The sequence below is a fragment of the Primulina eburnea genome, chromosome 6, assembly GCF_022965805.1.
Source record: "Primulina eburnea isolate SZY01 chromosome 6, ASM2296580v1, whole genome shotgun sequence".
NCBI classification, from domain to species: Eukaryota; Viridiplantae; Streptophyta; class Magnoliopsida; order Lamiales; family Gesneriaceae; genus Primulina; species Primulina eburnea.
Genome location: NC_133106.1, coordinates 33,251,574 through 33,275,290, shown reverse-complemented (window position 1 = coordinate 33,275,290; position 23,717 = coordinate 33,251,574). Strand labels below are relative to the sequence as shown.

The 23,717-nt window shown below is 36.6% G+C and overlaps 4 protein-coding genes across 5 annotated transcripts; 3 read left to right on the top strand and 1 right to left on the bottom strand.

Annotated features, from left to right (window-relative positions):
* The first annotated feature begins 1,504 nt into the window (after positions 1 to 1,504).
* LOC140834444 (pleiotropic drug resistance protein 1-like) lies at positions 1,505 to 8,378 on the top strand. The gene is made up of 20 exons (XM_073199324.1): positions 1,505 to 2,226; positions 2,318 to 2,491; positions 2,576 to 2,735; positions 2,821 to 2,897; positions 3,233 to 3,286; positions 3,369 to 3,459; positions 3,564 to 3,865; positions 3,951 to 4,232; positions 4,327 to 4,643; positions 4,725 to 4,885; positions 4,968 to 5,071; positions 5,161 to 5,311; positions 5,386 to 5,618; positions 5,845 to 6,177; positions 6,255 to 6,545; positions 6,671 to 6,888; positions 6,973 to 7,200; positions 7,292 to 7,463; positions 7,568 to 7,822; positions 7,915 to 8,378. Exons 1-20 carry the CDS (start codon positions 1,753 to 1,755, stop codon positions 8,173 to 8,175), a joined length of 4,338 nt encoding a protein of 1,445 aa, XP_073055425.1. The 5' UTR covers positions 1,505 to 1,752; the 3' UTR covers positions 8,176 to 8,378.
* Positions 8,379 to 8,838: 460 nt separating this feature from the next.
* LOC140834443 (small ribosomal subunit protein mS47-like) lies at positions 8,839 to 14,503 on the bottom strand. Of its 2 annotated transcripts, XM_073199323.1 has the most exons (15): positions 14,288 to 14,503; positions 13,936 to 14,016; positions 13,661 to 13,729; positions 13,519 to 13,582; positions 13,181 to 13,260; positions 12,322 to 12,405; positions 11,286 to 11,370; positions 10,914 to 10,999; positions 10,722 to 10,843; positions 10,549 to 10,609; positions 9,785 to 9,883; positions 9,585 to 9,686; positions 9,356 to 9,397; positions 9,131 to 9,271; positions 8,839 to 9,065 (listed from the first exon to the last, which is right to left on the bottom strand). In XM_073199323.1, the coding sequence occupies exons 1-14, from the start codon at positions 14,414 to 14,416 to the stop codon at positions 9,152 to 9,154; spliced, it is 1,224 nt and encodes a 407-aa protein (XP_073055424.1). In that variant the 5' UTR covers positions 14,417 to 14,503; the 3' UTR covers positions 8,839 to 9,065; positions 9,131 to 9,151. The 2 variants fall into 2 exon arrangements, with proteins under 2 accessions (XP_073055424.1, XP_073055423.1); XM_073199322.1 differs by having other exon boundaries at positions 8,839 to 9,271; positions 14,288 to 14,502.
* Positions 14,504 to 17,865: 3,362 nt separating this feature from the next.
* Positions 17,866 to 21,861, top strand: LOC140834442 (transmembrane 9 superfamily member 9-like). The gene is made up of 7 exons (XM_073199321.1): positions 17,866 to 18,132; positions 18,926 to 19,090; positions 19,353 to 19,462; positions 19,567 to 19,675; positions 19,768 to 19,880; positions 19,974 to 20,124; positions 20,700 to 21,861. Exons 1-7 carry the CDS (start codon positions 18,001 to 18,003, stop codon positions 21,855 to 21,857), a joined length of 1,938 nt encoding a protein of 645 aa, XP_073055422.1. The 5' UTR covers positions 17,866 to 18,000; the 3' UTR covers positions 21,858 to 21,861.
* Positions 21,862 to 22,722: 861 nt separating this feature from the next.
* LOC140833505 (disease resistance response protein 206-like) lies at positions 22,723 to 23,547 on the top strand. The gene has a single exon (XM_073197842.1). It carries the CDS (start codon positions 22,768 to 22,770, stop codon positions 23,344 to 23,346), a length of 579 nt encoding a protein of 192 aa, XP_073053943.1. The 5' UTR covers positions 22,723 to 22,767; the 3' UTR covers positions 23,347 to 23,547.
* Positions 23,548 to 23,717: the final 170 nt, after the last annotated feature.

The following is a 23,717-nucleotide window of genomic DNA, read 5'->3' as shown; positions in this document are numbered from 1 at the left end:
TTTTTTTTCCAAAAAACCACTCTTTTTTTTTATTCCTACTAATTTAAACAAAAATAATAATGTTACTAAACAAAAATTTAATTATTTCTCTTTCAATAACGAAAAATAAAGATCGATTAAGTTTCTCAGACATCACAAATAAACTTTAATAAAAATGCCCATCAATCGATCGATATATGTTCTTTTTTAGTTTCTTTATTTATATATTTATATGATTTTTTTAAAATTTTGTAATGTTCACAAACACGTTTCATGGCAAAAATTTGTGTGAGACAATCTCACGAGTCATATTTTGTGAGACGAATATCTTATTTGAGTCATCCATGAAAAAATATTTATTTTTATGCTAAGAGTATTACATTTTATTTTTAATATCGGTAGGATTGACTCGTCTAACAGATAAAGATTCGTGAGACCATCGGACAAGAGACCTACCTCGACCACTCCATGTTTCATATACAAATATTTTAAATTATATTTGTTAATACCATCGATGAATGTGGAAATTAGTGTTTTTTTAAGATAAATATTAATTAGCGAGGACGGCAATTTTGAGCACGTGAGGAAATGAACCAATGAAAGCCCATCTTTTCAGCACATGACCCCAACACAAATTCTTAATGGCAAAAATTTGTGTGAGACAGTCTCACGGGTCGTATTTGTGAGACGGATCTCTTATTTGGGTCATCCATGAAATAATATTACTTTTTATGCTAAGAGTATTACTTTTTGTTATGAATATGGGTAGAGTTGACCCGTCTCACAGACTAAGATCCGTGAGACGATCTCACATGAGACCTACTCATTATTAATAGTATAATGTGAATAAATCCGAAAATATTTTATTTATCATATCTAATACTTCAAAAACTAATTTATAAATAACGCATAAATATCTAACAAACCTTTTTTTTTATTTTTTAAAATTTTTTTAGCACTAAATTTTAATTAATATTTTTCTATTTGTATAATCATGCATGTGATTCAATTTTAATATAAACATTATATTGTATAGCATTTGAAATTAGAGGGACTGGAAAGTAATTAATTTATCCTAGTTAACCTTTGATTTCCTATTGATTAGACGAGGGGAGAAAAAAGATAAATTAATTAAATTTATTTATTTTTGTCCATACGTGTGAAATGGGGCAGCCAAGGACCATTCAATGTTGGAGCAAGCTTTTTTGAACGTCGAGGAACCGTATTATGACCCAACCATTTATACGAAAATAAATAAGTTAAAATAAGAATTTCGTAGGTAAATTGAAATCAAATTTAATAATATGTATAAAAAATAAATAAATTTATATATTTGAGACGGTGAGAGTCTCAATTTTACGAGATCACAAGAGAAAGAACAAATTATTTTTTTTTACAAACATAAAATGAAATGCATATAATAATAAATAAATAGAAGATTCAACTAATATTAATTTTTTAATATACTTCTCTCTATTAATTGCTTGGGGAACGAGTCATGAAGTCAAAGTTGAAGGCATTTGCAACTTCTCAGAAGCATATAAACTCAGACATCAAAATAATTTCGTTCAACTTGAAATTTATAAGCCGCCCTCGAATCCCAAACACAGACACCTATATATAAAAATCCAACCATCCACCATAATCAAAACCCAGAGAAAAATCATCTGACATTGTAAACTCATTCTTTCATTCAAAAAAATTATATATATACATATATATATATAGAGAGAGAGAGACAATTTTTGGTACTTAGAAAAGGGTTGCAAAGCAATGGATCCTGGTGATCTTTACAAAGCAGGTAGTAGCTTAAGAGCAAGCGGGAGACAGGGCTCAAGCTTCAGGGTTAACAGCTCGAATATATGGAGAAACACAGGGATTGAAGTTTTCTCACGTTCTTCTCGTGAAGAAGACGACGAGGAAGCTCTAAAATGGGCTGCACTTGAGAAGCTGCCTACTTTTGATCGTTTGAGAAAAGGGCTCCTGTTTGGATCAAAGGGTGCGAATGAGATTGATGTCCAAAGTCTTGGATTTGCTGATAAGAGGAATTTGGTTGATAGGCTGGTTAATTCTGTGGATGAAGATAACGAGAAGTTCCTGCTTAAGCTCCGGAAAAGAATCGACAGGGTTGGGATTGATTTGCCTACAATCGAAGTGAGATATGAGAATTTGACTATTGATGCAGAAGCCTACAGTCAGGGCAGATCTCTGCCTACTGTTCTCAACTTCAATATCAACATCATAGAGGTAAAAAAAAAATTTAAAAATTGTTCAAGATTTGTTTCTCGATGAAGAAAGAGGAATCCTCAATCTAAAAGTTATAATTCCATTTTTAAAGGGACTTTTGAATACTCTCCATTTGCTTCCGAGTGGAAAGAGGCCTTTTACTATCCTCAAGGACGTCAGTGGAGTCATCAAACCATGCAGAATGACACTTTTATTAGGTCCTCCAAGTTCAGGGAAGACATCCCTTCTACTCGCTCTGGCAGGAAAGCTAGATCCATCTCTAAATGTAATGATTGAATAGATTTTATTTAATTCATTATTTGTTCCTCTGGATAAATGGTTGTCTGAAACTGAAATTTTTCGTTTCCAGGTTTCAGGAAGGGTGACTTTCAATGGACATACACTGAATGAATTTGTACCGCAAAGAACTGCAGCTTATATCAGTCAGCATGATTTGCATATCGGAGAGATGACTGTCAGAGAGACCTTGTCGTTTTCCGCTAGGTGTCAGGGTGTCGGTGATCGATACGGTTCGTGTATATATGTGTGTGTGTAATTCTAAAATTTTAATTATTGGGGTTATTATTGAACTTGTTGCATGATTTTTGGGAACAGAGATGCTGGCTGAATTGTCAAGGAGAGAGAAAGCAGCGAATATTAAACCAGATCCTGATATTGACATTTTTATGAAGGTAAAAAAAATATAATAGAATTTTTGTAAACAAATATTTCTAGGTGTTTTATGAAGTCATGGCGGGTTACTTTTCCTGTTAATTTAAATTTGATTCTTGATTTACTTATTTATTCAATGCACTTATTGACGATATGAGGATACTTGTTTTGAAATATGATATTTCAATAGTACGATTTCCAGTTAAATGATTATTAATTATTATGTGAATTTTCGATATTCTAAAACTATTTTTAATAACTTACCTTCTACATTAGCAAAGTAATTCCGATAAGAAATTGAAAAAAACGAAATTAAATAATATCTGACTGAATTTTTTTATAAATATTGATGTAGGCAGCAGCCACCGAAGGGGATGAGGCAAATGTTGTCACGGATTACGTTCTTAAGGTACAAATCAGTAGCTTGAAACGTCCATCACATTTTCCTGAAAATAACATTTAATGAACTTACCATTTGAACCTCCATGCAGGTTTTGGGGCTGGATGTTTGTGCTGATACCATGGTCGGAGACGATATGATCCGGGGTATCTCCGGAGGACAAAGAAAGCGTGTCACCACTGGTAACCAAACTATATATATATTTATATATGTTTATGCAACAAAGAAGAAACTTTTTATGCAGTGTATGTAGATGCTGAAGTTTTGTTTGCAAATTCTACAACAGGTGAAATGTTGGTTGGACCAGCAAAGGCACTCTTCATGGATGAGATATCCACTGGATTGGATAGCTCTACGACTTACCAAATCATCAACATGCTTCGACAATATGTCCACATTATGAAGGGAACTGCTTTCATCTCCCTCTTGCAGCCGGCACCCGAGACATACGATCTGTTTGACGACATTGTGCTCTTGTCAGATGGACAGGTTGTTTATCATGGTCCTCGGGAAAATGTTGTCGGTTTCTTCGAATCAATGGGTTTCAAATGCCCAAAAAGGAAAGGAGTGGCTGATTTCTTGCAAGAAGTGAGCAAAAGAAATTATTAAAACTTACAATCCTTTGAGCTTTTACACTTTCATTGGTTCTAATGAGATTGATTTCGATGTTCAGGTGACATCAAAGAAAGATCAAAGACAATATTGGGCACGTACGGATGAGCCTTACAGGTTTGTCACGGTTAGTGAATTTGCAGAGGCGTTCCAATCTTATATCGATGGACGGAAACTGGGGGACGAGCTTGCTATTCCATATGATAAGAGCCAAAGCCATCCTGCTGCTCTGACAACAAAAAAATTCGGTGTTGGACAGAAAGAACTTCTGAAAGCTTGCACTGACAGAGAATCCTTGTTGATGAAAAGAAATTCGTTTGTTTACTACTTCAAGCTCTTCCAGGCATGCATTCACAAACTTGAAATCCTGAACTGTTCATCTTACACCTTAAATTGAATTCAGTTAGTGAAAGTAAATTCCATATAATTTCTTGCAGCTTATTACGATGACACTGATTGCCACAACAGTCTTCTTCCGTGTCAAGATGCACAAAAATGATTTGGCTGATGGTTCAATATTTGTTGGCGCCCTATTTTATGCGGTCATTCTGGCCCTGTTCAATGGATTGTCAGAGCTTGCTATGACAATTTACAAGCTTCCTGTTTTCTACAAGCATAGGGATATGTTTTTCTTCCCCCCATGGGCCTATGCTCTTCCATCATGGGTCCTGAAAATTCCAATCAGCTTCCTAGAAGCTGCATTATGGACCTTTTTCTCGTACTATGTGATTGGATTTGATCCTAATGTAGGAAGGTAAGAATCAAACAGCAGTGCCTCAAACTGACTTATTCATCGCTTTTTCAAACAAATACTAATCAATAATCATCGTTGCAGATTGTTTAAGCAATACCTATTGCTCCTACTTCTAAACCAGACAGCTGGGGCATTATTCAGACTTATTGGGGCATTGGGCAGGACCATGATCATTGCTAACACATTTGGCCTGTTTGCGCTGCTCATGCTTTTTGCACTGGGTGGATTTGTCCTATCACGAAGTATGAAATAGCGATAAGATGCTCAAATATATATCGCACTAAAATGATGAATCATATCTCATCACCATTTTTTGTTTTGCAGATGATGTGAAGGGGTGGTGGCTATGGGGCTACTGGGCCTCACCTTTAATGTATGCACAGAATGCAATTCTAGTCAATGAATTCACAGGGCACAGTTGGAGTAAAGTAAGTCAAGGCATCAATCTCTACATTTTGTATATTCCATATGGTTATACATCTGATCATAGGGATGACACAACTTTCTCATTTTATAGATGATCAATGGAACCACATTGGGAGTACAAGTGATGAAAGCTCGTGGGTTCTTTCCTTACTCATACTGGTATTGGATAGGAGCTGGGGCAACATTTGGTTTCATATGGTTTTTCAACGTCTTCTATGTCATTGCTCTTATGTACCTGAACCGTGAGTTTTCTACTTTATATACTTTAGTACTTTCAAGATGACATTCAGCAATTAACATGATCATATTGTTACAGCATTTGAGAAGCCTCGATCTGTATTACCAGAAGAAAGCCAAAATGACCAGCAGGCTGCTCTAGTTTCAGCTCCAGGTGAAGCAGGCAAAAGGAGAAGCATCTCATCTGGATCCTCATCCGTAATAGCAGATGCCAGTGAAGCCAATGAGAACAAGAAAAGAGGAATGATTCTTCCATTTGAACCCCATTCTATCACATTCGATGAGATAAAATACTCTGTTGACATGCCAGCGGTAAGTTTTGCTTAAATATTTGAAGGACTCGTATTTTTCGATAAATGTCAAAGAACTGAGTTTTGCATAGCTTCACCGTTTTTCACCTCAAAATATTGGTTTCCAGCTGAAAGAAAAATGTTATTTTGAAAATGGTCATTACTAGTAGACACTAAAAAACGAGCATTCGAAATGAAAAATAAAATGTTTTTGAAAGGAATGTTCACGAGAGTAACTTGATTTGCAGGAGATGAAAGCTCAAGGCGCCACTGAAGATAGATTGGAACTCTTGAAGAGTGTAAGTGGTGCTTTCAGGCCAGGTGTTCTTACAGCTTTGATGGGTGTTAGTGGAGCTGGTAAAACAACCTTGATGGACGTGTTAGCTGGAAGAAAAACGGGGGGATACATAGAAGGAAACATTACAATCTCAGGGTACCCAAAAAACCAGGCAACATTTGCCAGGATTTCTGGATATTGTGAGCAGAACGACATTCATTCTCCGAACGTTACGGTTCATGAGTCTCTCATATACTCAGCCTGGTTGAGGCTGCCTGCAGAAGTTGATGCAAAAACTAGAAAGGTTAGTACAGTGAGACCTCAATTTGTAATATTTGTAATCAGACTTGATTAGTAAGATGAATTCTCTTTGAGTTGCAGACATTTATCGAGGAAGTCATGGAACTTGTGGAACTTACCCCCTTGAGTGGAGCGCTTGTTGGGTTGCCTGGGGTCAACGGTCTCTCCACCGAGCAGAGAAAAAGGCTGACAATTGCAGTTGAACTTGTGGCAAACCCTTCAATCATATTCATGGATGAACCAACTTCAGGCCTTGATGCAAGAGCTGCTGCAATTGTGATGAGAACAGTAAGGAATACAGTAAACACTGGAAGAACAGTCGTATGCACCATCCATCAGCCTAGCATTGACATTTTTGAAGCATTTGACGAGGTAAGCTAAATTAAAGTGTAAAAGTATTTATTTGAAGATCTAATATTAGTTTTCATGAGATACTGTTATAGTATGATCATTTTTTCTCAAGCTCAGTTGCTAATTATAAAACATTGATTTTGCAGCTATTTTTGATGAAACGCGGAGGACAAGAAATATACGTAGGACCATTAGGCCATCACTCATCCCAATTGATCAAGTACTTTGAAGGAATTCAAGGTGTATCAAAGATTAAAGATGGTATCAATCCGGCTACCTGGATGTTGGAGGTTTCTACTACATCACAAGAACTTGTTTTGGGGGTTGACTTCGCAGACTACTACAAAAAATCAGAACTATTTGGGTTAGTATAATTACTTGAAACATCCTTTTTTGAATCAAGCATGGTGTTATATTATGCTAATAATCTTTAACGCAAAAATTACAGGAGGAACAAGGCCCTAATCAAGGAGTTGAGTGTCCCTCGCCCTGGCACAAAAGACCTGTATTTCCCAAACCAATTCTCCCAACCTTTCCTCGTTCAATGCCTGGCCTGCCTGTGGAAACAACACTGGTCATACTGGAGGAATCCACCTTATACCGCCGTCAGAATTTTGTTCACAACCTTCATCGCCCTCATATTCGGGACAATGTTCTGGGACCTTGGCTCTAAATGGTATGTTGGGAGTGAAAAGAAATAAATCTATGTCCGCTTCACGATTTTTCAGTTCGTTTTAGCTAACAGAGTCACGTGTCATTTGTTGCAGGAAAACTCAACAAGATCTATTCAACGCCATGGGTTCCATGTATGCTGCAATCAACTTTTTAGGATTCCAATATAGTTCGTCAGTACAGCCAGTGGTGGCTATCGAAAGAACAGTCTTCTACAGAGAAAAGGCAGCCGGAATGTATTCTGCGTTACCATATGCATTCTCACAGGTAATTAGCTAAAGCCTTATGAACCACTAACCCGGGGTACATATTTGAATTCTGCAACCTCTGAAGTATATATTCTCTTACAAAGTTCTTTATCGCGTTTGCAGTTCCTAATCGAAATTCCTTACGTCTTCGTGCAAGCATTAGTATACAGTCTCCTTGTCTACTCGATGATGGGATTCGACTGGACAGCTGTGAAATTCTTCTGGTTCTTATATTTCACGTACGTCTCATTGTTGTACTTCGTCTTGTATGGCATGATGACCGTGGCTGTCACTCCTAACCACAATGTCGCCGCTGTTATTTCTTCTTTCTTCTACGGAATCTGGAATCTCTTCTCAGGATTTGTCATCCCACGACCAGTAAGTCAAGAAACCTCATTGCAAATTTTTAGTCCATGTACAATCACAAGTTCACAAAAATTAATAATTGTTTGTCATCTTGCCTAAAACAGAGAATACCCATATGGTGGAGATGGTACTACTGGGCTACTCCCGTGGCTTACACCTTGTACGGTTTAATTATCACACAATTTGGAGAAATTCAGGACACGCTAGAAGGCGATGGTAGAACAGTGGAACAATACCTGAAAGATTACTTCGGATTTGAACGTGATATGATTGCGGCAGTCGCCCTTATACTTCTTGGATTCGTCATTCTTTTCACCTTCATTTTTGCCTATTCCATTAAGACATTCAACTTCCAGAGGAGATGAGAAGTTCAGTTTGCTTTCATTTTCCAGTTTGCCAACTCTGTCTTTATCAAATTCTGTGTACTAAGTTCAAGATTTTGTATAGGAAAATCTTATCATGTTATGCAATTAAACAGTGTGCTTTCCTACATATGTAGTATTACTGTATTACATCATCAATTGTTCCAATAATTTATAATTTTTTTTAAATGTCCACAATTCTGGTTTTTCCTTTGATTATCTGTCTCTGCCATTTATCATCCTTCTAAGCTACACACGCTACGATTCAAGATTGAACACACAATCGCAGCCACCAAATAAATCTCATCAAACTAAAAAATCCCAACTCTGTTAGTAGGAAATTCGAGCTAAGACTCAACTTTCTTCTTTTTTTACATGATTTGATTTTGATTATGTTACTAAAAAAAATCTAATATTCATACTTAAAACTCACTATAATTAAATATTTGACTTGCACATTTTCTTCTTATTTATTTCATCACTCTGCCTCTGTTCAGATTTTCTGCTCCAATTTCAGAACATGATAGATTGCATCAGTTTGAAATGGTTGCTCCACTCTAAGAACAATAATCCCCGATCCCTAAGTTGGTTATCTCACCAAAGAAATATATATTTCATAATTTTTTTTTAAAAAAATGCAAAAATTCGAATTGGGCTCACAAAAAAAACGAGAATGCTGATCAAATTTGTGCACTTTCTGAAGACAATATGCGAGTCGGGCCTCAGGGTTAAGGTCAAGCCCGGAAATAAAAAGACAATCCTTCCTATCCCCTGTCAACCAAACATATCCTAAGTCGCTTTAATCAGAGTTCTGAAGACAAAAGCCAAGCTACTAAAAATGGCACAATTGATTATTTCAGCTCCTATACTTCTACTCACTTCCACTGCATTGGCTCCACAGGAACTCCGTCTCTGTCATGAATCCTAAACCAAGAGAGTAATGAATGGAGAGTCATACAGAAAAAAGTATGGCAGATTTTCACACATCTGGCTCTCGTAGCGAAGTGGGCAGGTTTAGCTCTGGTTCAACTTCACGGAGAGGAGAGAAAAAGGACTCGACCATGTCAACTGTTACTTCCTCCAACTTGGATGGATCCCACTAAAATTTTTGAAATTAAAACTGGATTACTATGTTGCCCAACAAAAATTCTTGCAAAATATGAGGTTAAAAATAACCAAATACCTTTGGAGCAAAGTCCTTGTCGACTAATCTTGCACGAACGCCCTACAAATGACAAGTTTCAAGTGAACGGATTATATTCCATTTGTCACATATACCTCTGTCCCACGCCGGACATGCTTGACAAAGTTTATAAAACTACACATGCGGCTCCTCTAGCAATTTCGATCAATCATTTTCATAAGGTAATAACGACTATCAAGTATCAATGAAGAATCAGATAAGGATATACCTCTGAGAAATCATTAGAGACCTTTTTAAATATCCATTTTAAAGATATTCGGTATTCTCTGGCGAGGCATTGGTCAAGAGTTTGAAATCTACCTTCTCTGATCTTTTGAGTGTGATAGAAACATTGAGGTTAGAATGGGGCGAATTCGTGCAGGAAAATGAAATTTTCTACCAGGATAGAGGCAATGGTAAGCGACTTACTGATCGCAAAGTCACTTTTAAGCTTAATGGAGAGGCTTCTTTAATTTTACCAAGTACGGTCGAAGGCCATTCATCATAAGATCCTGCCACTCTATTTTCCTACAACGTGAAAAACAGAATTCAGTCGGCAGTATGATATGCCGATAAACAAATATGTCAAAATTTGGATTTTTTAACACCAACTTTATCTAGAAATACTGTTATTTTAATGCCAACAGCTTTGCAAATTTTGCTCTATTTCATACACAGAAATTCCACGTCTGTGCCTGATTCTTTATCATCTGTCCATGCTTTATTCTCATGGTGTTTGCAAATTGTAACTGTAGCTAAACAGAAGATCCCTATGTGCATAGACCGACATCAATTTCAGTAACTATCACAGAACTGTAGACGAGATTATCTCCTCGATTCTAGTAGTATTTCCACTTATACAGTTTCATAGTTTCTATTTAAGGAAGCTCAACAACCTATTTACTTCGAAGTATCTATAAGGACTTCTTTTTTATTATACAGCTTCACCAAGTTACAAAAACGTTGATCAAACCGCGGTATTCTGTGTCAATGGCAAGTCTTTGATCAAGCGTGTCCTATTGTTGCTTCCACATGATCAACAGTCCTGAACTTGGTTCTTGTTATATTATAAAACTATCATTAGACAATTTTTAATGAGCTCCAAACTTTGGAAAAAGTGGTATCCAACAGTTTTTCTCTAAAAATAGACCCAAAAGAAATAAATAGCAATTATAGCATAATGGTATTCTTACCAAAGCTTCAACAATTTCCTCCATGGTATCATGGCAAAAATAGTTGTCGATTGTTTCTAACCTGAAACATCAAAAAACAAAGTGATACCAAAGAGACAGAACATGATTTTAGTGATATTGAAATAAGAAAAAATTACAAGATAAAAAAAATCTGAATAAAAAAAAGCCGTTACCGATGAAGCTGACTCCTCTCATCTGGATAAACCAAGGTACCATATTGAGAAAGAGAATTTTCAATGACCGAACGATCATCAGTTATCAACTTACCAAGACGTTCTTCAATCCAAGGAAGCTTCTGTTAGGAAAAATGAATCAGCAAAGATGTGGTTAAAACGAAAAATTATGCTAGCAAATGGAAGACTGACTTCCTTCAACGAGTAGTGTGTAGCAAGACCACAAGCCATCATTTCTGTACCATTGAGCTTTTCTCCAGTCAGAGCTAAATATTCACCTGCATGTTAGTAACAACATACAGGTGAATTGCTAATATCTCTGATCATTGAGTTACTCTTAAATATCATTTGGTGTGATTTTCTTCTCCAAAAGGTATTTTGAGGGGTATGTCCACTTCATTTAAGTACTATGACCGATGTTTGAGAACATCCGCAAAATTACATAAATTTTGGAATGATTAGCCACAAAAAATGTAATGATATAGAAGCAATTTGATAATCGATTTGAATATCATCAAGATTCCTACATGATAATTCAAAGGTCGAACTATTTTTTCATCATACCTAAATAGCCAGGGAGACGAGAAAGATAATATGAAGCCCCTGCATCAGGATGAAAGCCTATTTGTACTTCAGGAGATGCAAAGACCTGTATTTATCAGAAAAAGCCCTTTGTACGTAACCCATCAAGACATGTATTACCATATTTTGAAATTTTAACTTGGTGTGGTCAATAGAACACGTTTTTCCAAATGATTGGAAGACAAACCAAAAAGTATATCTATTTTGACTCAGCAAAAGAATAATAAAATTCTCTGTTTTTCAAATAAAGCATAATCGACATTGAATGCCCTTCTCAATTTATTTTTTTCCCTTTTTTTCAGGGTTAAAGTTAATCCAGTTAAAGGGTACTCAGGCATATCGAAGAAAGTAAGCCCAGCTTATATTTGTTAGCACTGTTAAAGGGGATAATACCCGTTTTCGTCCATCTTGTTTTCCGCTTTTCTCATTTTCGTAATTTTCTTTCTTGACTGCCGAATTCATCCCTCAACTTTCTTCCAAAAATCGTCCCTCACGTTACCTATCCCTCACGTTACCTATCCATTCATGTGAGAGGCACATGACCCATATTTCCTGAGATAATACTCGTTTTCGTCTCTCTTGTTTGCCATTTTTCCCATTTCGTCCCTCTTCTTTCTCTTGTTTGCTGTTTTTCCCATTTTCGTCCCTCTTCTTTCTTGAGGGCCGAATTCATCCTTCAGCTTTCTAATTTCTTCCCAAAATAGTCTCACGTGTTATCTGTTTGTTAGACCCAACGTTGACTCGGTCATGTGCTCATGTTTCCTCAAATCAGTTATGAATGCTCCTCCAATATTATTCTCCATAAAACTTAGAACCCTAATTACTGAATTTTGCCCAAATCAGACAAGGGAAGACCGATAGGAACAAAAATAGGTATTATCCCATGTTTAAGTGTACGGTCAGAAGACAAAAAAAGATTGCCATAAAGCTAAGATAACACAATTATATCTTACATCATAATAATCTAATGAAAGTCGTATGCATTTAGCCAAAAAATAAGCGTGAAGTATATTCATACCGTTTTTTCAGTTACAACACGAAACATCCCCGGGAGTGAAATACCTGCACCACCACCCATTACAATACCATCCATTATAGCCACCTGTAATATGACAGATTAACATCAAATGACCAGCATCAGTTTCACAACACTTCCACACAAAAAGCAACTTAAAACAGAAAATGTCACTAACGAGTTTCTGTTAATAAATAACTACTGACTTGCATGACACATAATGCTACAAATTGTGGAACTAAATCATGAGAACATCAACGGATCAACTGATGACATAATATATACGCATACATATTTTTTGTGCCACAGTACAAACTAATATTTAATTTCAAACACAGAGTTTGATGCATAGGCCACATTCAAAACTTTCCACAATATGTATATTTTCTTCTGATGATAACATCTTAAGGTCATGATTAGAAAGAAAATCTCCATGTCGCCAGACAGTGGCAGATATTTGTGATTGTATGATACAGGTGTTGCAAAATAAATTGGAGATTATAACAGTCAAATTGAATGCCATCTCACTCTGAGAAAGATGATTAACCATCAAAGAGGTTGTCCGGCCAGGGAATGACTTATCAAGACGATTGAGTTAGCACTTTGTTTCATCTCACAAAGCAGATATCACAGTCGGGTTCAATCCCAAAAGAGGATCTCTGCCTCCATCCAAAAACAGGCTTATGCTTGTCATAGGCCCCATAAACGAGGAAACAATAAAACCATCATCTTGCCATTCGAGAGACGAAAAATCCAGAAGTTGCAAGAGAATCTAAATTCTTCAATGTTTTACAAAAACATTCAACATGAAAAAAGAGCTTTCTTTTCTTTAAACTAGCAAAACTGAAAGAAATGAACTCACATGTGGCTTAAGATATGTTCCCAAAACATAGACAAACTTGTACAGATTCTCAAAATATGCTTTGCATTCTTCAGTCTTCCCTGAAAATAAAATCAATCAACAATGACCAACGGAAAGCATAAAGAGAATCTTATAGTGACCCAAGAGTCTTATTCATTCGGATAGAAACTAATGTTTTATAAACTGCATTTGCTGCTAATAAAATATACCAGTACCAACATTCAAAGAAACATCCTTTCTTTTGCTGGAACTTTGTCGAATTGAAATCGAAATCACACATAATTCGATTCTTCATTTTTTATAAAATAAATCCATGCATAATTAAGTCAATGTTCAACCTTCATTGAGCAACCGATACAGGCTCACAACATCTGTGCCAGAGCAGAATGCCTTCTGACCACCCTTCAAGAAACGCAAAGAACTCAGCCAATTGAAAGATAGCTATGAGAAGAGGGAGATAAATACTGTGCATTCGGTAACCTTCATCATGACAAATCCTATTTCTGAATTTTCCTCCCAGGACTCATATAATCTATTCAATCGAGCAGCCTAGCAAAATATAAGTCCAGAAGGTTAAAAACTTAAAATCTAAAGGACCAAATCGGTAGTACCGGAATAAAAGCATAATGCCTCATTTCGTAAATACTACATGAAAATACCAATTCTTGTAGTTGGAGAATGGAGCACAAAACAATAAAATAATTCACCAGCAAAACTCAAGAACAATGAGAGAAAAATATACACAATAAACTAACCATAGAAGTGGTGAGAGCATTGAGTGCAGAGGGTCTATTGAGAATTGCTACCCTTGAATTAGCTCTTCCTTCCACTAATACCTGAATTTTTAAAGTCAAAACAGGGGGCAGGTCACAAAACTCAATCTTTTGAGAAAGATGAAGACCATTTTAGCAAAGTCGAAACACAATCAAGCAATAATACAAATATACACACAATCATATGTACAAAACAACGAGTTTCTTCACACTCTCTTCGTAGAAAAGATCGCCCCGCTACGAAAATTAGCAAGAAGATTAACTAGATTCAGTCGCTTTCAATAATCCAAAAATTGGAAACAAACAAAAAACCAAAAGAAATCGAGAAACTAGCCTCTTCTTGCAGATAATCGTGTTGGGCATAACTGGGAAGGGCGGTAAAGTATCTTTCTTGAAGAGAACAAAAAACATTTCTTTGCAACGAACGGCTCAATGGCAGTAGAAATCTACTGAGTTTCTGCATTATTCAAGAAATGAACAAGACCAGACCCCCTTGCGGCTCCTGAGTTTAAAAGGGAGATGAACAGCCGAAAGAGAGTGGTTTTATGGTATTCACACTTTTGCCTCTAAATTTCCTATTATTGTTAATTTTGGTTTTTATATTTTCTTGATATTTTTTTAATCCTGACCCACTGAATCATTCTTCCTGTCAAAATCACTTCAGACATTTTCCCTTGTGATTTTTTTTTCGTAATTTTGGTAAATATAAGTGTATATTTTACAAAATATTCATTAATTTATGTCACTACATCATTCGCTAATTTTAGGATGAAGTATTAAAATCTTCATGTTGATAATGATAATTCTTGTAAAAAGATATTTATTTGAATTTAGTTTGGATTTGTTGTTTAGGATTTTATTCAATTGGATCTGCCGAAACAAGATAGAGAAGAAAAGTAATATTTCATTCAGTACCAATGCACAAAGAAAAAATCACAATAAAGTACATATATAACAATTGACCCAGTGTTCCATAAGACAATAATATCCAAGAAACTGAGGAAAATAAAACTCTAAATCTGGCCAAACCTTAATCAATTGTAACAAAGATCCTAGAACTTTACATGTCCATTGATTCCCATCATTTAACAAGCTCATACAAACTTTAAGATGATCATGCTCTAAGAAATAGAATATCTCCTCCGTCTTGAAGATGAACTAGACAACTTGATCTCACCTTGTACCATAGAAACGGGGCTCTGTGAACTCGCAGACGTCTCTGAACTCTTGTTATTGCCATTTCCCAGCACTTTACCCACAATCCAGAGCTCATCAAAGATCCTTCTTGAGCGAGATGGCAGCAACATCACTCGGGATCCTGCGTTCTTGCTTCTTCTCTTTGTTAACTTTCCGGTTTTTTACCAATTCAGCCTCTTCTTTAACCTTCAACTCGTCCATTTGCTTTCGAAGGGATTTGGGGTTTTCTGGGGTTGCTTTCGTCCAGTTTTCTCTGTTGTTTCTTGGGGTGGCAGCCGCTTTAGTTTGTTCGAAAAATAAGACCTGAACCACCAAACGAAGTGGTAGCTGCTCGTTCTGTGCTGCAGCCTTCATGCATGGATGCGTCTGTTGTCAATTTCTTGACGTCCATTAGCCCACACAAGTTCTTTCTCTCGGCTTTGGTCAAACTTGGGTGCTCCTGCGTGACAGGGTGTCCAATATTATGCAGTTTGAATCAAATATATTATATATAATATACACAGACATATATATGGGATGAGTATGGTAGAACTAGGATACCTTCAGGCTTCAAGTAGATGTCAATGGCACAATATAGTCTAATCATGAATTCGCCTTGCTGACTCGGGAATTGACTGTGCCAACTCAATCAAACCAACAACCGGAAGATTCAGATCACGAGCAACTTCTTGAAGATAACTATCAATTATCTTTACAACTCTTAACCAAGACCCATGTCCTAAAACAAAGTCGCCTTCATTTCTACCGTTCTTTTCTGCAACATTCAAGTTCCTGTTGCTTCTTCCGTTGGTCACAAATTGATCTACGAGTTTCTGAACAAGCTCAGTATCATATATTGTGGTCTGAGGCGACCTCGCTCGGATCAACAGGTCACTGATACAAGCTTCATCCAACTTTAAACCCACACTTCTAATCAGATCTTCCTTTAAAGACTCGTCAGCGTTTAAGAGACTGCCTCGTCTCCCGCGCTAAACAGCAGAAAAGAGTAAAAAGAACCCGGTATAACAAGAAAGAATTTCAACTCTCCTCCTCTTCTTCTTAGTTATGTTGTAATTCGATTATGTTTATGTTCGAATTAACTCGTCCCAAACTCAGAGAATATCGAATGCAACAAATATCACAGCTCAAGAATTCACGATTAGCCGATGATGGAAGAAAACCGAATAAGATATGCCATCAAACAAAACGATTTAACGTGGTTCGACAATGTGTCTACTCCACGGACAAGCAGCACCCGATCCATCTTATTGAACACAAATCACCTTGATGGTGAATTATAAGTTACAGGATCAATCACAGAGCATGAACTACACCACTCAAGTTCTTAACTATACAACCGAAAGGAAAAACACTCTCTATATTGTTGTGAGCAATTATCAGAAGACAGGAGGTTCAAGAGAGATCACTCAGCAGAAATTGAGTACTCTCCAAGATCTCTTCTTTAAATTGCCAATCTCAAGAGTATCCCATGTATGTGAATGGTCACCGCTCAGCTTTGTTCCGAATTGGTGCATGCAGAAGAGAGAGAGTACCACATACGATCGATGTGTTTATTTATTTGTGCGTGCATGGAGGGAGTATGCAGGGCAGCAGGGGGACCTCCTCCTTTGGACTGGCATACTACATATGTTAAATCTCTCGTTTACAAGTAAATTCTCATTTAGCTCTTAAAAAATTTCCATATTTTCACGAGTTTTGAGTATCGTTGATTCGAGTGTGAGTGAGTTTTTGACCGACTACCTTATTTTTAGTGTTCAGAGGAATGACATCTAACCTTCAGAATCCAACAATCTCGCATTCCTTGCATTCTACTTTGTTATCACACGTTATTAAATTTGACCACAAAATCTCACTAATAGTGTTTACTTCTTTTAGGAAACAACGAGGGCTTCTTGATAAGTCTTAGAAGTTAATTACTTTTTTTAGTAGCCTACCTTGTCTGAAATCCATTAGCAATTAATTACTAGACGTAGTCAAATTACTAGGATACAATCCAAAAATTAATTACTAAGACTTTTCTTAAGTTGGTTTTTAAAATAAAAGTTGTAATAAATTTAAGTTTGGATAAATATATAAAAAAATGTTTGTTAAATTTGAGTTATTTCAAAAGCATTTGAAAAGCTATGAATTTGTTAATTTGGAAAAATAGTTATTTTAACCTGTTTTAAAAGCAATACAATACCTATCAAAACAAATATAAAACTATAAAAAGCAATTTTTTTTTATAAAACGAGCACTTTTCATACTCTATCTCCAGAGATGGTAACATGGTGGATTTGACCAAACCCAAGATCCATCGAGTCAAAGAAAATTAGGACGAACCCACCCGCCACGTTTCAAAACCCGGGTTGGGAATCCGCTATACATTTAATTAAAAAAAACTTAAATAAATTATTATTAATAATATATATAAATATATTTGCAAACATATACATATGTATATTTTATTATATACAGTATATGTATACATATTATATATAATTTATAGGCTATAGATTTACACAATGAACACTGAATAACATAAATAACAGGTTCTCACGTCATAAAAATAAATTACAAAAATAGTTTCTAATCTTTAATCGACTAAAAACATTATAATTAAAAATCAAAGTTTCAATCAAGAAAAAAATAAAAGGACGCACCGACTTTAAAACTAGACTGTGAAGTGTGACCTCGCAAAAAGCCAAAATAAGGAAAAAAAAAAAGAGAATCTAAAATGTGAAATTGCAACTACCGGGCAACCGACAAGCTTAAAATACACACCAAAAACAAGATTTCAGATTTGTATGTCGCATCTCCCTCTGGTTCTGGATCTGAAGACGCATAATTGGCTCTTCATTCTTCCACACGATGGGAAGAGTTGCTGTTAGATCTCACACAGTTCGTTTACTCTTTATCTTGGAAACTATATGCATATTGCTCCTGTCCCACAATGCCCTCTGCTTCTATCTGCCTGGTGTTGCCCCTGAAGACTTCCAAAAGGTACAATCTTTTTATGTGAATCTGAAATTTTTCTTGGTGTTCGTCTTTTCGTTTATGTGATTTGGGTATCAGCAAAAACAGTGATTTCGTTGCTTCTCATGTGATATGGCATAGTTACACTTACACTAAGTTTGTTGATGTGGGTTCTGTTCTAAGATCTGATCTTTTGTGCATGTTACTCTGAGAGCTTGTGTCTGGATCAGTTATTCACTTATTTGAAATGGGTTATTTGTACTTGTATAGTGCTCAGGATTGTACAGTATTTGAAATTTTTTGTCCCCCATTCTGTTGTAATTAAATTTGGTCTCTTATCTGAAAATGAGAAGAAAATATTATTGGCGAATGTGTTTGTTAGTGAAGTCCCACTTATGAGGTTTTGATATGATGCATATTTTGCATATAGTTGAAACCAGGCATCTTATTTAGTGATTTAGTTGGTATATGGTAATCTGCAAACTTGAGTGATTGTTTAAAAGTAAAATGATGACATTGCATTTGAATCTGTATGGACTCAGCATAATATCTAAAAAGTGATTCTCCAACACCACTAGAAGCTGAATTTAACGAGTGCACCATTAGCTTTCAAAAGAAAGCAAAGAAGATGCTGAAGGATAACCATGATTTCTCTTCACTGCGTTGTTTTTTCATATAATGATTATAAAGAGTTGGTGACATTCTCTTCACTGCATGTTTTTTATATAATGATGTACGATTGAATGTAGAAATGTACTTAAATTTTCTATCTGTCAAATTCTGTTGTTTTGCTTCTTATTGTTCTTCATTTTCTTTACAGGGAGATCCACTGTTTGTTAAAGTGAACAAATTGACTTCTATAAAGACTCAGCTTCCTTATTCATACTATTCTCTTCCATTATGCCCCCCTGACACCATAGTTGACAGTAGAGAAAATCTTGGAGAAGTACTTCGTGGTGATCGTATTGAGAATTCCCCTTATGTGGTCGGTGCTATTTTTTTGATGATATAATGCTCAGTGGTGAATTTAGCTAGAGGGAGTGTATCACCCTTTCTCAATCGGGAATTTTTGAAATTTTTTGTATAATTTCTCTAAATCTTTTACTCCTAAACCTCCCTCCAAATGCATTCAATCCCCCCGCCCCCCCTCACTCCGTTGTCTCATATTACCCCTTTTCCTGGATTCCCTGACAGTGCTTCTTTGACAGTTCTTATTGGTGACTGATTTTTTCTTGTTGCTGCTACAGTTCAAAATGAGGGAACCACAAATGTGCACTGTTGTTTGCCGACTTAAGCTTGATGCTAAAATTGCAAAACAATTAAAAGACAAGATTGAAGATGAGTATCGAGTCAACATGTGTGTATTCGTCGTTGTGATCGATTTCATTTCTTATATTATTTCTAGTTTGAGTTGTCAGTAGAAAAATATCTTTCTTAATGATTTCCACTTTGTTATTTCAGGATTTTAGATAATCTTCCATTGGTTGTTCCAATTGCAAGATCAGAGCAAGAGGGCCGTACCGTCTATCAGCTTGGTTTTCATATAGGGGTGAAAGGACAATATAGTGGTGTAAGTTGACTAATTATCGACCTAATGTTTGTTTTGAGCAATTGCTATATAAGCACAATATCTTGTTTACTCTCAGTTTTTACTTTATGCAGAGCAAGGATGAAAAGTACTTTCTTCACAACCACTTGAGCTTTGTTGTCAAGTATCACAGGGATCAGCAGACTGATTCTGCAAGGATTGTAGGTTTTGAGGTCACACCATTCAGGTGAGTGGCTTCAAAAGAACTTTAGTACAGCCTTTGGTTTTTGACATAAAATTCAACTTCATTAATATTATTTTTTTAATTCTCACGGTTTAGTGTCAAGCATGAATATGAAGGAAAATGGAGTGAGAATACCCGTCTAGCTACATGTGATCCCCATTCAAAGCGTACAGTTTCTTCTTCAAATTCTCCCCAAGAGGTTGATGATAAACAAGAAATCATATTCACTTACGATGTTGCGTACCAGGTAATCCATTCACCAACTATATATTTTCATATAATCTTGACTTATTATCAAAGCCCAAACTTACGATGTTGCGTACCAGGTAAATGCCTTCAGCCTGTTTTTACTTGTTTTGTTACTTTTGGAGGTACCTTGTGTAGCAATCGTTTTCTCAAGTGGTCGAGATAAGATGGGGAGATAGCTCTACGATATTTTAAATTTCAGTATGTTTTCCTTAACGTGCGCTCATAACATTGAAAAATACATGTTCAAATCTAGTATTAAAAGTGCACGCATACACATAGATCGGGTATTGATTAACAAAGGCCTATAACTAAGCATCCAAGATACTTTATTGAAATATATGGAATTCTGTGCAGTGTGGACAAGGAATTTTGAATGTTTGACATAGTTGCTCTGATATCATGTTTGAATCATTTTTTCCAGAATATTTGAACTCATTGGAGGTGGACTAACTATCGTGTTGTACTTTTTACACCTTCTAGTTTTTTGGGCTGTCATCAACAGATATGTTGTTCTTTTTCACGTGAAATTGATATGTTGTAATCTGTTTCTTTTCAATTCAAACTTCATTGCAGGAGAGTGATGTGAAGTGGGCATCAAGATGGGACACGTATCTTCTAATGACCGACGACCAAATCCATTGGTTCTCCATAGTTAATTCTCTGATGATAGTTCTCTTCCTCTCTGGCATGGTTGCCATGATAATGCTACGTACCCTCTATCGAGACATTTCCAGGTACAATGAGCTTGAGACCCAAGAAGAGGCACAAGAAGAAACTGGGTGGAAATTGGTCCATGCTGATGTGTTCCGTCCACCTATCAACTCAGATTTCCTCTGTGTTTATGTGGGAACAGGAGTACAGTTCTTGGGAATGGTACTGATCACCACAATCTTTGCAGTACTTGGATTCCTCTCCCCTTCAAATCGAGGCGGACTGATGACAGCCATGTTGCTGCTTTGGGTTTTCATGGGACTTTTCGCTGGTTACTCATCTGCACGTCTCTATAAAATGTTCAAAGGAACTGAGTGGAAGCAAATCGCCCTGAGGACTTCCTTTTTCTTCCCAGCTACGGTCTTTGTCATTTTCTTTGCATTAAATGCGCTTATCTGGGGCCAGAAGTCTTCAGGAGCCGTACCTTTTGGCACCATGTTTGCTTTGGTCTTCCTCTGGTTCGGAATATCAGTTCCGCTTGTCTTCGTAGGCAGCTATGTTGGCTTTAGAAAACCAGCGATAGAGGACCCTGTAAAAACGAACAAAATCCCGAGGCAGATCCCAGAACAGGCCTGGTACATGAACCCCATCTTCTCCATCTTGATAGGAGGAATTCTTCCTTTCGGGGCTGTTTTTATCGAGCTCTTCTTCATTCTAACCTCGATATGGCTGAACCAGTTCTACTACATTTTTGGCTTCCTCTTTATAGTGTTCATCATCCTCATCATCACCTGTGCAGAAATAACAATCGTCCTATGCTATTTTCAACTATGCGGTGAAGATTACCTCTGGTGGTGGAGATCATATCTCACATCGGGATCGTCCGCTCTATATCTTTTCCTCTATGCCACATTTTATTTTTTCACTAAACTCGACATCACAAAGCCCATTTCTGGTGCGTTATACTTCGGGTACATGTTCATTGCTTCGTATGCCTTCTTTGTGGTAACAGGCACGATTGGATTCTACGCGTGCTTCTGGTTCACCAGGCTGATTTATTCTTCTGTTAAGATAGATTGAGTGATGCAAAACATGATAAAGAGAGTTCTTCAACATCTATATGTATGATTCTTGGATATCGCCATACCGGCATATTCATTTGAGCCGGTCATTGTGTTATTTGATATATAGTTAGGCTCGTATGTGATTTTTGTTATCGTCTTAATTCGTAGCTTCTGTTTTCATTTCGCCAGTCCGAAAATATTTCGACATTAGGTAGTAGGAATGGAAGATGACATATATGATGCATACATGGTTGTGATTCATCAGATTTTTTTTTTGATAAACTCTTTAATTTACATGTTATAAAATCAGTTCTTAAAAGATAATTCTTGTTATGAAGTAGATCATGAATAATAATTGAACTAAATTCTCGAAAATTATTTCAAACTCGAGTACCACTCGAGCATGCTCGAGTTTTATACACTAAAGTTGGAGACTTGGAGCTGAACTTGAAATAACGCTCGATCAAAGCCAAGTTTGAAGCAAAATTTCACTCAGCTGTTGATAAGCAACTCGACATGCCCGCAGGTCGCAACAGCAAGCCCTGTTTTATGTGTAATAATGAACTGTGATATCATGTATCAAAGTGACTATAAGGAGTGTTTCTTTCCTACATCAAGTACTGTTTGTCTTCGTTGTTTTGTTTTCTATTTTATCTTGATGTTAAGCTTAAATCTATGATCAAATATTTATTAATATCTTAATCAAAAGTAGGTAAAAATTCCCAAAAATTTGCACCATCGAACACAGTTTAAACAACCTGAAATGGTTAAAGAATACAGATTCAGCTAATCCTAACGTGCATCCAACATTAGAAAACCATGTGTAACAAAGAGCCATTGAGTGCTGAAAATACTCTCCTACCATCTCCTTCTATTTAAAAGCCCCACGTTTCACCACCAAAGCAAATAGAAACACTCACAAACCAATGGCACCATACCCTGTCATACTCATATGCATAACCCTCAGCCTCCTAGCTGGTAGCTCAGCCACCCAAGACCCCTATCTGCGCCACGTGCACCGCCCATGCAAAAAAATGGTTGTATACCATCACGAAATCCGTTACAATGGCAGCAATGCCCAAAACGCAACTGCAACCATTGTAGGCGAACCTGACGGGGCAAACAAGACTAGTCTTGCTGGACCAATCCGTTTTGGAGACTTGATTGCATTCGACGATCCTCTGACAGATGACAACAACCTCCGGTCTCCACCAGTTGGCCGAGCACAAGGGTTTTACGTGTATAGCAATACAAAACAACCAGCATCATGGCATGCATTCTCCATGGTTTTTAACTCCACAAAATATAAGGGGATTCTTACCTTTGCTGGATTGAATATGATACTGACCCCAACCAGGCACATTTCGGTAATTGGCGGGACTGACGACTTTTTCATGCACAGAGGAATAGCAAGTTTTACTACTGATGCTGTTGAAGGTGAGGTATATTTCAGGCTTCGTATCGAAATAAAGTTGTACGAGTGCTGGAAGCTCTTGAATCCTTAGGCCATGCATGGCCCCCTGGATGGGATTATGATGCATATCTATACATGTACACATCCATTATTACATAAAACCTAGTACTCGTACAAGGAATTAAATATAAGCTTCAAGCTTCGATTTTTATGTCAAGTAATGAGCATATATATATGGACTGTATATTTGTAAAATCATGAATAAATTACGTGTGCATCGCATAGATTTAAAGCTTAAAAGGGCCCACAGAACAAAAATTGAAAGCTAGCTATCTCAGTGATCAACAAAAGTTCCCAATAATCAACTCCGGTCGAGGCTTTATAAGATCTTGGACAGTGGGACAGGCCAGGTGCAAACCAGTTTTACTCCATTTTCACATTAAAAATTTCACATCTTATGCA

Bases quoted from the DNA above. Each gene is read 5' to 3' on its own strand.
- LOC140834444 (XM_073199324.1), top strand. From the start codon at position 1,753: ATGGATCCTGGTGATCTTTACAAAGCAGGTAGTAGCTTAAGAGCAAGC. The intron at 2,898-3,232 runs GTAAAAAAAATA...ATATTGATGTAG, and splicing joins ATATTGACATTTTTATGAAG to GCAGCAGCCACCGAAGGGGA. The intron at 5,619-5,844 runs GTAAGTTTTGCT...CTTGATTTGCAG, and splicing joins ACTCTGTTGACATGCCAGCG to GAGATGAAAGCTCAAGGCGC.
- LOC140834443 (XM_073199323.1), bottom strand. From the start codon at position 14,416: ATGCAGAAACTCAGTAGATTTCTACTGCCATTGAGCCGTTCGTTGCAA. The intron at 11,371-12,321 runs GTATGAATATAC...TGATAAATACAG, and splicing joins GTGTTGTAACTGAAAAAACG to GTCTTTGCATCTCCTGAAGT. The intron at 11,000-11,285 runs GTATGATGAAAA...ACTAACATGCAG, and splicing joins TCGTCTCCCTGGCTATTTAG to GTGAATATTTAGCTCTGACT.
- LOC140834442 (XM_073199321.1), top strand. From the start codon at position 18,001: ATGGGAAGAGTTGCTGTTAGATCTCACACAGTTCGTTTACTCTTTATC. The intron at 19,463-19,566 runs GTGTGTATTCGT...TTGTTATTTCAG, and splicing joins GATGAGTATCGAGTCAACAT to GATTTTAGATAATCTTCCAT. The intron at 20,125-20,699 runs GTAATCCATTCA...ACTTCATTGCAG, and splicing joins CTTACGATGTTGCGTACCAG to GAGAGTGATGTGAAGTGGGC.
- LOC140833505 (XM_073197842.1), top strand. From the start codon at position 22,768: ATGGCACCATACCCTGTCATACTCATATGCATAACCCTCAGCCTCCTA.